The sequence below is a fragment of the Rutidosis leptorrhynchoides genome, chromosome 1 (genome assembly GCF_046630445.1).
Source record: "Rutidosis leptorrhynchoides isolate AG116_Rl617_1_P2 chromosome 1, CSIRO_AGI_Rlap_v1, whole genome shotgun sequence".
NCBI classification, from domain to species: domain Eukaryota; kingdom Viridiplantae; phylum Streptophyta; class Magnoliopsida; order Asterales; family Asteraceae; genus Rutidosis; species Rutidosis leptorrhynchoides.
In genome coordinates this window covers 651119503-651132769 of record NC_092333.1, presented here as the reverse complement: position 1 = coordinate 651132769, position 13267 = coordinate 651119503, and the positions used below count along the sequence as shown (strand labels likewise).

Here is a 13267-nt window from a genome sequence, read left to right as displayed (position 1 = left end):
TAAATATTTGGGGAAATTTTCTTTACCTTATTTATTTTTGAATATTATAATTTATACCTTATATATAAATAAATTTGAGTATTTTTTTTTTTATCTTATGTGCATTTGGGTTTAACTTTCTTTAATCTTCAACGTCTCTGGCACTATTCTATGACCCTCCTCGTGTTCTTTTTTGTTGTTGTATAATTCAAAATAAAGATTATAATTACTCTGTATAACTTAAAATTAAAAATAAATTAAATAGTGAATTATTTTTTACATAGTTAATCACAGTTTTTATTTCAATATTGGAGAGACATTAAAAATAGTTCAAAAGCTGAGTTTGCAAATTTAGTAAGTTCGAGATCGGTATCGGTACTCTACTATATCGAAACCGACCATGTCAGGTTTTCAAGAACTAAATACCGTAATGATTTACGAAACTGGTAACGGTTTCGATTTCAGTATGATTTTTTAGGCATTGCACCCATATTGAAACCGAAAATTGAGTCATATGTGAAACTTTCGTCTTATAACATTCCGAAAGTATACACACTGTTTGTTTTGGCTTTGTTTCTTTGTCTCCTCGTATACAATTATCATTGTTTTAGGTATAGTAAATTAAAAAATTTGCTGAAAGAGAAAGGTTTCCTTATCCTTATAATGCTTATAACGATAATATAACACTTGATCTTTACTAGTAAACCCCTCGACTCATACACACAAAATGAGATTTTTTTTTACTTTATTCTTAAAACATCACCGTCGAAATACGGTTGAACCACCGTATTTCTACGACTCTTGCAACCTGACCGTAGAAAACCAGCGTAGTTTTAGGTTATCTACCAAACAACCTTATTCACTCAACTTGGTACCCTCCCACCATAGAATTACTGTGGGGCACCGTATTTTTAAAGTGCTTTGATAGTACATGTCACTTCCTACCGAATTGACATCTTGTCCGTTTTTGACTTCAGTTTTACACGCCCGAACAACACAAAAATTTGCGCATTGATTTTTAACATAAAACCTTTTATTAGCTTAAATCTATATTCGGGTCGAATCTTACACAAACTCAATTCGACTCGAAATTGCATTTTTACAGAACACTTCCTTTTAAACTTACCACCAAAGTTCATCACTGAAATTAGAGATGACATCGGATCTGGTTTGAGTTGGGTTTAGATAATCCAAGACCCAAACCAGATTTAAAATATTCATCCCAAACCCGGACTCGGACCCGATAGGTCTCCATTTACTTACTAACTAGCGGGTAAATGGGTTTCTCCACGGGTATTTGGGTCCCCATTTAGTTACGAACTATAAGGGTAAACGGGTGTTCTCACGAGTATTCGATTCTTTTTTGAGTATACCGGCCAGATAATCGGGTATACGGGCCAAGTAATTCGGTTTACGGGCCCGGTTATTGTGTTATGGGCCGGGATATGGACTCGGGTATACAGACAGGGTAATCGGGTTTGTATATAAAACTATCCCCGGACGACCCGTGAAAAATTTAATAACCATCCGTATACCCGACCATAGACCCATTTACCCGATTCGAACCCGACCAAAAAATATAGGGTTTCGTTTCTCTGATCGGGTATGGGTTTCTTTACCATTCCTAAATGTCTAACCAATCCAACATTAAACTTGTTTACCACATTCAATTTTCAAAAACTAAAGACTGAGATAACAGTTATCTACCATTATAGCAAAAGCATTAAACATTTGACCGTTTCTTTTTTAGAAAATAAATAATAGGATTTTCTTAATGATAACCCTTAGGGATATCGTGAATGTGCTTTAAATTGTTGTACATCTTGATAACTATCATTTTGAAACTGACTGATAATTGTTATTATAATAATTTAATGCATGTTAACAATAGTTGTTAGAGCAATAACAACAACAACAACAACGACAACGAAACTCAATACCATATAAATGGTGTATGTGGGAGGTGAGATGTAGACAATGTTTCCCTTATCCGAGAATAAAACAAGTCATTTCTCCACCTAGAGTAAAAACACTCTCAATCCAGAGTGAAAACACTTTCAAAAGTAGAGAAAGTCATCCCTCTATATTCAACGGATAGAGAGATTGCTTCCGAGTTAACCTCCGGCCAATAAGTAGGAAAAAATATTTTAAAAAATAAAATAAAATTTTGACGCCATGAAAATGGTAAAATCAAATTTTCATAGTTTTAAATCCTGCCTGAAATTTACTTTGAGCTCTAAGAGTCAGTCAAGTCGCCAATAAATCGACGCTTGATGTCGACTCAATAACTAGAGCCGTTAGTTTTTTTTCTTAATTAACCTGGGTATCCAACCATTTTTTCTTTTTTTGAACTGACTAATTCCAGGGCAACTACTCGCTTTGTGAGCAGCTTGTGAATGACAGGAATCGAACCCTTGACCTTTACATTAAAAGGTCAGAGTCTTACCATCTCACCACCACCCTCATGCTTAGTCGTTAGTTGTTAGAGCAATAAACTTAAACTAGTGAAATGACCCGTAAAATCACGGATATTTTTAAACAAAACAATTAAGTGAATGTAAATGCTAAAGTCATTTATTCTAATGACCCGTGGAACCACGGATACCGACTAAGAAACTTGTCGTTGTTTTTACAAATATATAGGGACATGTATTTTCGCATACATGTAGAATGTAATTAAAGAGAATCCATATTTAAATGTTAATAATATAATATAATAATTATAATTATAATTATTTTAATAAAAATAAATAATAATAATAATAATAATAATAATAATAATAATAATAATAATAATAATAATAATAATAATAATAATAATAATAATAATAATAATAATAATAATAATAATAATAATAATAATAATGTGGATTACAAAAGTTCAGTTGTTTTATTTAAAACGTTATCAATAGGTTTTACATAAAAGGTGGATCACAAGATTTCAGTTGTTTCATCCGAAACGTTTATCAATCGGTTCTACAAAATTGAGCACCCTGGTAACTAAACTTTAATGCTTATATTATTTGTACCCTTTGTATAATCATCTTAATAATACACGCAAACCAACGTGTACGCTTCTCAAATAGCATACGTCCGTTAAAAGGCTAGCGCTCTAGCTCGGACGGGGATATCAAGCCCTATGGATCCATATAATACTACTCGCGCCCACCAGTTCTTATAACCGGCAGTTACTAGTTACCAAAGCTAAGGGATTTTCGGTTCAAACTCGGTGTAGAATTTAGTATGTACTTGTATCCATTGCGTTTAAAATAAAGTGCATGTATTCTCAGCCCAAAAATATAGATTGCAAAAGCAATTAAAAAGGAAGCATATGAAACTCACACATATAAATATTGTATATCGGTTAATAAAACATTTGCATGTATTCTCAGCCCAAAAATGTAGAGAGTAAAAGGGATCTTATGAAACTCACAGTTAAATATTGATATACAATATTGTAGCAATTCACTGTAGCAAAGTCAATTTCACTGTAGCAAATAGTGATTTTCGAAAACACTGTAGCATTTTGAGTAATGTGGCAATTTGAAAACACTGTAACAAATTAGTGTTTAACTGGTTCATCTTAAACGCTTTAGTTAACTTATCTAAATATCAATTGAATCAATAAACGAATGTTACTATCGTTTATTATATATATGTATATATCTTTTTAATATACATAAATCAGTTTTTAAATACACATTGGAAGTTATTTATAAATAAATTTTAATAATAAATATTTCAACTTATCATATACATTCAAATAGATATTTAAACCAATAAGTTTAATGTACGGTATCAAACAATTAATACATTGTTACCTTTTCATGTTATAGTATATATGTATCTATTTACATATAATTGTTCGCGAATCGTCGAAAACAACCGAAGGGTATTTAAATATATAAAAGTAATTCAAAAATTTTGAGATTCAGTTTTACAGACTTTGCTTATCGTGTCGGAAATGTTAATCATACAAAGATTAAGTTTAAATTTAGTCGAAATTTCTGGGTCATCACACATGACCTCCACTATGGAAGGCCAGGGTCATAACCATTCAACCACCACACTCATGGTTCGGGAATCAAGCATATAAAAGCTCATTTCCATCAACGTTGAATGTTGAAGGCACAAAATTGAGTTTGTAACTTTGTATTTTGTAAATCATTTACATCATTGAAGGCACAATATCTCATCTTTGATCTTGTAAGCAAACTCTGTAAGTTTCTAAAACGTTATTGCTCCGTAAAGTATTCAGTTAGCAAATTAATGGTGTATCCTAGGAGATACACGCATAAAAACACCATTTTCATACATAAAAATGGATCAAGCAACACAAAACATAACGAAATTTGGCACTTCTAAGTGTTCGCCGTCCAGCGTTCAGCAGGCCGCCCAGCATCAAGCGTAAGTCCCGCAGACAGCTTCTATACATAAGCCCTTTAACTCAGCGCGTGAACGGAACGCATCCACGTCAGCACACGCCACCGACATTCCGGATACTTCACGTAACAGAACCATTCAGTGATTGACACGTGTATTCCGTGAATTTCGGACATTCTGTGCCTATAAATAGACCCCTGGGTCACCACATTTCATAATCATTCTGATCTGAACTTCAGTCAGAGAGAAGTACACTTTCTCTCTCACACAGTTCTTTCTCACTCTAAAATAACATTAGCCGCTTAGCAGCAGTACGCTAGACGGATCATTACAGATTGATCCACAGATTGATTGAGGTCACCCCACAGATCCTACATCTGTGTTCCGGGTCTACAGAGATTATTTCTCGAGGGCAAACAACAATCAACAGTATACGCCACACGCTGAGCAGCTATTGTCTTGTACCGGTACTTTACACCCGCTATACGGAAAATCGTACCAACACAAATCACTGGTTATTATAAGCATTCGGTAACAATCCAATAGTTTTGTTGTTTTTCTTTTATCCTCCGTTGGAATCAGTGGTGTAAGGCGGTGGTTGTTCGAAGGGTTCGATATCTGAATCATTGAGCTTTCGTTTGTGATCGAAATAAGTAGGGCTTGCTGAGCCCGTAAGTTGTTCGTCCGCCATTGGTCAAATTGATTAGATCCTAATTTGTAGCTTTCGGTTTGTAGGGTAGTTGCAAACGGTCTTCGATTTTTCTATCTGTTGACTGTTACAAATTTTTTTATAAAACCCTAATTTTTATTTCATATTCTTTCTATGTTATGTACGGTAATAATTTAGGTATATTTTTTACCTTGTATCTATATTTCATTTTCTATTTTTAAAAATACATGGACGTATTTCAATGCAGAAGGAGGCTGATTCTGTTTCAATCCCAATTAATCGTCTAGGGTTTAGAATCTTGAACCTTAACGGAAGCATGGTGGCTGAGGTAATGTTTTCTTATTGTTGCTCCTTATGCTATCTTATCTATTAATTTTTTTTAAATCAAACTTGTTTGGTAGTTGGTACTGTTTCACTATAAAATTGATGTTTTGTTGGATAAACGGGACGGAACCCTAAAAAACTTTATATAATAATAATAAAACAAAATTACAACGGATAACCTTTGTGAAAGTTACCAAGACAGGTTGGTGATGTTGTTGAAGGGGATCATGATGATGATAATTATGTTTGTTTTCTTGTTTCTGTTTGATTGATGCTATTTATAAATTTAATGGATTTATTGAATCATCAAACTTGATTGGGTGATATTCTAGGAGACAATTATGATCTGTATTGACACATCTCAATGGACGAGCAGTTGCTTAAATCGTTATAGTTATGAGCTTCAATTCAAGTGTATTCAATCGTATTGTCGAGCTAAACTTGAGGTGAGTATATGTTACTAGTAATTTTCAATTCAGGTTAACAACTAATTATGGTGTTTATATTTATATATACCAATACTAATTGTTGGAATTGTTTTCTTTATTACAGTCTAGTAATCCGACATATGCCGTAGCCATAGCGACAATGGGTACTCTTCATAGGGAATGGGTGAATGATACTAGTGATCTTGATAAAGTCTTGCGTCACCTAGAGCGTTAGCTTCCTACTCTTGTTTTTATATTCTTATTATTATTATTTTATTAAAAAATTTTAAATAAAAATTGTTATTAATTATTATTGTTATTATTATTATTAAATTAATTTGTTATATCATGTATGAATTTAAATGAAAATTATTAAATTATTATTAAATTATTGTAATTATTACTATTTGTTTTTTTTTTTCCATTCAATTACACCTTGTTTGTTTCTCAGTTAATGTTATAGTAGATGGTAAGTTTAATTTTATAGGCGCGCTCACTAGTTCCATGATGAAACTTCGGTTTTATATTCCAAGTGAGCGAAAAAGGATGCTTTTCTTTATCGGAGGGTATGTATGTATGTATGTATTTTTTGGTTATGCATGCTTAAATATTGTTTCACCTTTACTAATTTTTTTTTTTACTACTACATAGTAAATTTACGAATGTTATGTTTGATGTTGCCTGCAGTCCCACAAATCTGGATGTTGTGAAAGCTAAGGCATATGGAGAAACCTTAAAGAGACGTGGTGTAGCTCTTGATGTTGTCAACTTCTGTCTATTGGAAAAAAAAGATGCCGGATACACTTGTTGATACTGCCAATGTCAATAACAACAGTCACATTCGACACATTCAACCCGACTCTTCTACACATATTCATGATGTCCTATCCAGGTTTATAACAAACAATATACATATATTTCGCTTGCTTATAAATTTGACTGTTATTATTTACGTGCATTGTGTTTTTATGAAAAATGGAGTTAAAACATATTGTAGAGATAAATAAAGAGATATATTAGGGCTTATCTTGTGTCCCAAATTGTACAATAATAAGATAAGATAAGATGTGTTAGGAATACATACATACATGGATTCTATTAAATTTAAGTAAAAAAAAAAAAAACATGTTGAAATTAAAATACTTACTCTGTTTATTCATTTCATGTTTCATGCTATAATTAAATACTCAAGTTGAAGTAATAAAACATCAAGAAATAAAAATACTCTCACATGGGTTGTGTTTTGATTATTAATTTTTCTACTATCAGCCCCGAAGCAATCATCATCCCCGCTGCTTTATTGAAAGAATGGAAACGTAGCCCCCATTAGCTGGAACTTGAAAACAAATTTGAAGCAGATGAAGAAAATGATAATGTGAAGTTGGACAAGATGAAGAATCAAGCTAAATATAACCCTAACCCCTTCCTGGAACTTGACAACAAAATTGAAGCAGTGTTAATGAAAGGGAAAAGTTTGAGAGTGGGAAGATTGTTATGGTGCTTTATGGTTTCCGTAAGCTTTGTATTGAATTTGATGACTTTATTAGGTAAGTTAAAAACTAGTGGTTTGACCTAGATGTTAATATTATACTCAAGTGACCTCTTTGTAGGCCGGATGTTCGGAATAATGTTTATGGTCGCTTTTGTTATTACTAAATAATCATATATTATATTATATTTATCTAATATACCAAAGCTCATGAGTCTACAACGGTAATTTGGCGAGCTCAATGAAGTTTGGGAATTATAGGTCCAAACTTTGATGAAGTTTGGCTAGATCCAAATAATGCAGTTTAGGTGTATCGGGAGGTTATATATGACAGACATAGCATGTTCATTGCATTTTGCATTTAAGCTAACACGCGTGCACTTATACTTTTATCAATCTTGTAGTGCTTATCTTATACGTTAGTCGATTTTTTTGATACTGATATCTTACAATATGCAAGTTTTTAGGTGTAAAATTGGTGAGTGTGCTAACAGGTAATGCTTACCTTATTCGTTAGTAGGATAGACTCGGTTGACTTGGAAGATCATTTTTCAGCCACTGAATCGAGAGTGATGTACATACTGTTTTATGTACCCTGTTACTAACGAATCAAGTGATTTAATTATACTTACCTTATACATTAGTCACTTCGATAATCTTCTGGAATATGCAGGTTGTTTAAGTAATTAATCAATTGCGGGGTCTGCAAACATATAATCAAAGGTAAGCATACTTTGACATATATGTAATTGATGGGGAAAATAGGTCACAACGGGTAAACTACAAAGCGGAAACAAGCCCGTTTGACAAGCATTTCCCGACCCGTATGAAACCGTGAGGATGCTAACAAATAAGCTATACCAAAACCAACCCAAATATGTCCCCAAATCAGTAGGAAATCAGCAAATAAATATAATCAAGCACACACAATACACACAAGACTTTTTACGTGGAAAACCTCTCAAAATCGAGAGTAAAAGCCACGGAACTAGTAAGCCACTTAAACTTCACTATCATCAACAAGGAGAGCAATACAATAATCCTTCTCTAGATCAACTAGATGCATACAACATCATCATACTCTTGAACAACAATAATCAACAAGTATATGAAGAAATTAAAGACAAAAGATGAATATCAATCAAAACCCCCCAATCAAACAAACTCTAGGACAATCGATAGTTTCAAATATCCGACTTACACCGCTCTCTTGGGACGAACTTGATAAGAATACTTACATTGAAGTGTTATAATAATCGGGTTCTAAGTGCTCGTTAGTTGTGTTTGCTTATTTGTAGTGTTTGAATCATATATAAATTTTGAGGGTAAAAGATGTACGTTGCACAACACCATCACAGTCCAAGCATTGCGTGATAAGATGTTGCCAACAATTTAGAGGCGTTTTTAAACTAGCTTCATTTCCAGTCCCTTAAAAAACTCAGACTAAACAAACGAGTGGCAAGAAGTGCATAGATACTCTTGAAATGGGTAGAAATTTCCTACCTGCTATGCACGCATGATCACAACTTGATTTTGAACATCATTTCTATTTTTATTTAGTTTTTATGGTAGAGTTATAAGCAGCAGAACGCTGAGGTTGATGATTGGGCATTCTGCAACTTCAACATCCAATTATGAAAAAGTCCATTACAAATTGTGAGGTAAACTTGCATTTTAAACTACTTATTGTAATTCATTTTTAATATGTATAGTTGATAGTTGATTTCTCATTTGTGGATTTTTGTGATTCTCCACTGTAAACACATCAATTGTTATCATAGGACAGAAGGGTTGTTCCTTAGCTATTGTAATTACAAAATATGAACATTTTGTAGTTCATAAAGATATTAAAACGTTAAATGTTATTGCATATAAGTTGATGTTTCTCTCGTGGAGGTTTGATATGATTTTATTCATTACTCGCATACAACAATATACCTCGGCTTGGCTGCTGACTTAGAGCTTGGTACGGTAGCTTTTAAATGTGACCTTAAAGGGTTGGCTCTGGAAAACAATTCATCGGCAAAATTTTGATTGTTTTATCTCATGAAAACCACAATTGATGGTAGATACATCACAAAGACTGGAATATTTGATTCATTTACTAACAAACAGGTCAACTTGGTCATGTTTTATCGATGGGTTGATTATACTAATGTAATATGCTTGAATTTGTTTTACGGAATATTAGAATAATTTAGAGAAAATTATAAAATAATAATTATTATTAATATTGTTATTTTATTATTATTATTAAAAAAAGTTTATGATTGATTCTCAAAAACTTTGTATCAAAAATCTTGATAGAGAAAGAACTTAAAAATGATCAGGTTTAGTCCCTAACCTTTAAACAAAATACACGATTGGGGTCCTGACTTTTAACGGCCATTACCAGCTCCCAGTTAGCTTACACTCGTTATTGACACGTAATGAGTAGTTTCATCTTTTCGTCCGTTGCAAAATAAAATCCTAATTTATTATTACAACCATTTTTCTTATGGTGAAAATTAAAAAAGAAAAGACGAGCAATAAATTCACAATATAAATTATAATTGCCTTACTCATATACGTGCTATTGGTTCTTAAAGTTGTGATGTGATCCAGCGGTTGGTGGCCTGCCTCATTTAGGGGAGGTCATGAATTCGACCCTCATTGGACTCTTTTGTTTTCTAATTAAAACTTTTATAAGTGTGTGATTCTCATTGGAACTCTTTTCTTTCGCTTTCTTCACTCTTATTGGCCTTCATTGGACTCTTTTAACTTTTCAATCCTTTTGCTTTCATGCTTAGCATTTGCTTTACATTTGACAATTTTTTCTAAGTTGACCCTTATTTGGGACTCTTTTGCTGCCTCATTGGTCCATGCTTATTATGTCATATAGTAGTGGCTATAAGTTTGCAATCGTTTCACAATTTTTGGCTTTTTACTTCTTATCTTAAACAAGTAATCCGATCTCGAAATTGAGAGTAGTTCTATTTATAAAATTAAGATTAAGTTAGTAAAAAGACATAAGTTTGACTAAGAAATTATACTTCCTAAAAAAAAAAAAAAAAAAAATTAATTTGTACCCATTTTTCAACTTTTTCGGGAAACTTATAGTATCTTAATCTTTTAAGTGAGTAATCACTTTTAAGTGAGTAATCACTTTTCTCCTCACACTTAGATTAAGCAATGTCCTCATTGCATTTATAATAATAAAAATAGAAATAAATGAGAGACATAATTGAAAATAAGGGAAAGAGTGACGTTACTTGATTGTAGGATCATTGTATGATTACGGAACACTTTGCGAATTTCTTTTGAATTCAATATAAACAACTTGACAACATTTAAACAATGTAAAATATAACACAAACATAACATTTTATTAATAACTTAAACATTTTAACACTTAGGAGCTATATTGCTCTTACATTCATAATTTAAATAATTAAACAAATAACAAAACACTTAGAAAACATAATCCTAATAAATATATAGAGATAGGTAGTTTTGATTATAGAGTCCGGGAGCCTATTTCTTTCCATGATTTTCGCCCAATTAGTCTCATTGGGGTGCCTGTATAAAATTATCACAAAGCTCCTGGCGAACCTATTGAAACGTGTTCTTCGAAAGGTAATTGGGCCTCACCAAACGTGTTTTTCCAAAGGTAAAAGGTCGTTAAATAATTGATGGGGTGTTAATAGCAAATGAGATTGTCGACTTTGTTAAAAAGGCGAAGCAAAAGCTATTCCTTTTCAAAGTAGACTTTGAAATAGGACATCCTTGACGTTGTTATGACACAAATGAATTTTGGGTCAAAGTGGAGAGGTTAGATACGTGGATTCCTAAGATCTCGGAGGCATCGATTCTCATAAGATGTAGCCCCACTAATGAATTCTTATTGGAAAAAGGGCTCCGTCAAGGGGATCCCTAATTATTATCGCGGCCGAAGCCTTTTGTGTCGCTTTAAATGATGTTTCAAATGGGGAAGTGGGAGCAAGTAATATAAAGATAACTCATTTGCAATATGCGGATGATATGATCTTTTTTTATGAATGGTCCAGAAGCAATATCCTTAATTTGATCAGAATCATCTAATGCTTTGGCATGGCATCGGGTCTGCATATTAATTTCACAAAAAAACAAAGTTTTTGGGATTAACTTCGACCCTTTGAGGATTAACAATATGTATTGGCTTCTTGAATGCTCATCGTGTCCTCTCCTTTTTCTTTATCTTGACTAGGCTTTCCGCTTGGAAGACTAAGCTACTATCGGTTGGAGGTAGACTAACTTTAGTCAAATTCGGTTTTTGGTGTTACAATAAAATAATGCAAAATGATTAAACTTGTATTATTATTTTGTGTATTATTAATTTGGTGGCAAACCTTTATCCATGTTCTATGGTTTGCTTTTATGATTAAGTTAGTTGTCATGTCCATGTGTGAGTTAGTTGTTATGTAGCTTTAATGGGTGGCTTAGTTGGTGTCTTAATCATTTTGTTCTTGTTTCATCTTGTATTTAAGCAAGACTACTTGTAAGCATTTATGCACCTTTGATTGATTATCTATTACACATTACAACTTAAGGTTCCATCATCTCATGTCATTTCCTACACTTCTCATTTATAGCAAATAGCTTTTTCTACATGGTATCTAGAGCCGGGTTAGGCAATTGCTTCTTGGTTTAGAAGCATTTTTCTGTGTTCCTATACTCAAAGAAGGTTGAAGAAAAGCATTGTTCTTGCTAGCAATAATGGAGGTCGCATATGGAAATGGTGGAAGCATGAAATTAGAGATGGAGAAACTTGTTGGTGATTACAAGTTTTGGTGTCTATGCATGGAGGTTTATTATCAAGGTCAAGATTTGTGGAAATTTGTTGTCATGATCGGTGCAACAATTTCTATGAATGTCCCGGAGCAAGGATCACGAAGGAAATGGATGATCATGTGTCGAAAGGGTCTCTTTGTGTTGGTGACATCAATTAACAAAGAGTGTGTTGATTATGTCCGTGATGAAGGCTCATCAAGGGAGGTTTGGGAAGTTCACAAGAATTTATATCATTCAAAAGTCACAAGAACAAATGTGACTTAAACAAGCAATGATAGGAATTTTGCATTAAGGGGGAGTGTTACAATAAAGTAATGCAAAATGATTAAACTTGTATTATTATTTTATGTATTATTGATTTGGTGGCAAACCTTTATCCATGTTTTATGGTTTGCTTTTATGATTAAGTTAGTTGTCATGTCCATGTGTGAGTTAGTTGTTATCTAGCTTTAATGGGTGGCTTAGTTGGTGTCTTAATCATTTTGTTCTTGTTTCATCTTGTATTTAAGCAAGACTACTTGTAAACATTTATGCACCTTTGATTGATTATCTATTACACATTACAACTTAAGGTTCCATCATCTCATGTCATTTTCTACGCTTCTCATTTATAGCAATTAGCTTTTTCTACATTTGGAAGACTCCCAATATATTATTTATCATTATTCAAAACCCCAAGTGGTGTTTTAAAGTCCCTTGAATCTCTCAGACGTAAATTTATGTGGAATTCCTGTGATCGGAAAAAGATTTCATGGGTTGGATGGAAGCAGACTTTGCTACCAAAGAATTGTGGGGGCTTATGGATCGTTAGTCTCAAAGCAAAAAACCTAAGCCTATTATGTAAGCGGTGGATGCATTTTAAAAGAAAAATCGCTTCTCAATGCTTCACAGCCTCTCGGGGTTATTTTTCCAAGGCTTTTCGCAGGGAGACAAATCAGACTGCAATGGTATCTAACAGGGTTCAAAACAATGGCTCGGTTTTAAAAGGTGCTTAGAATCGGCGTTTAGGTATTTGCGGCATATTTAATGATGAATTATTGAACCCGGAAGCTGTTCTTCACGTTATTCCTCTTCTGTCATCCTCATCAGATTCGTGGAGTTGGATTTTACACCCAAAAGTTTTTTTTTGCTGTTAAGTTTTTACCACAACAAATTGTTACCTTTGATGTCTGGCCAATTGTTCTC

At 33.1% G+C, this 13267-nt stretch overlaps 1 protein-coding gene across 1 annotated transcript; it reads left to right on the top strand.

Annotated features, from left to right (window-relative positions):
* Positions 1-5273: 5273 nt before the first annotated feature.
* Positions 5274-6595, top strand: LOC139849850 (26S proteasome non-ATPase regulatory subunit 4 homolog). The gene is made up of 5 exons (XM_071839470.1): positions 5274-5360; positions 5689-5802; positions 5909-6014; positions 6236-6350; positions 6472-6595. Exons 1-5 carry the CDS (start codon positions 5274-5276, stop codon positions 6593-6595), a joined length of 546 nt encoding a protein of 181 aa, XP_071695571.1.
* The last annotated feature ends 6672 nt before the right edge of the window (positions 6596-13267 follow it).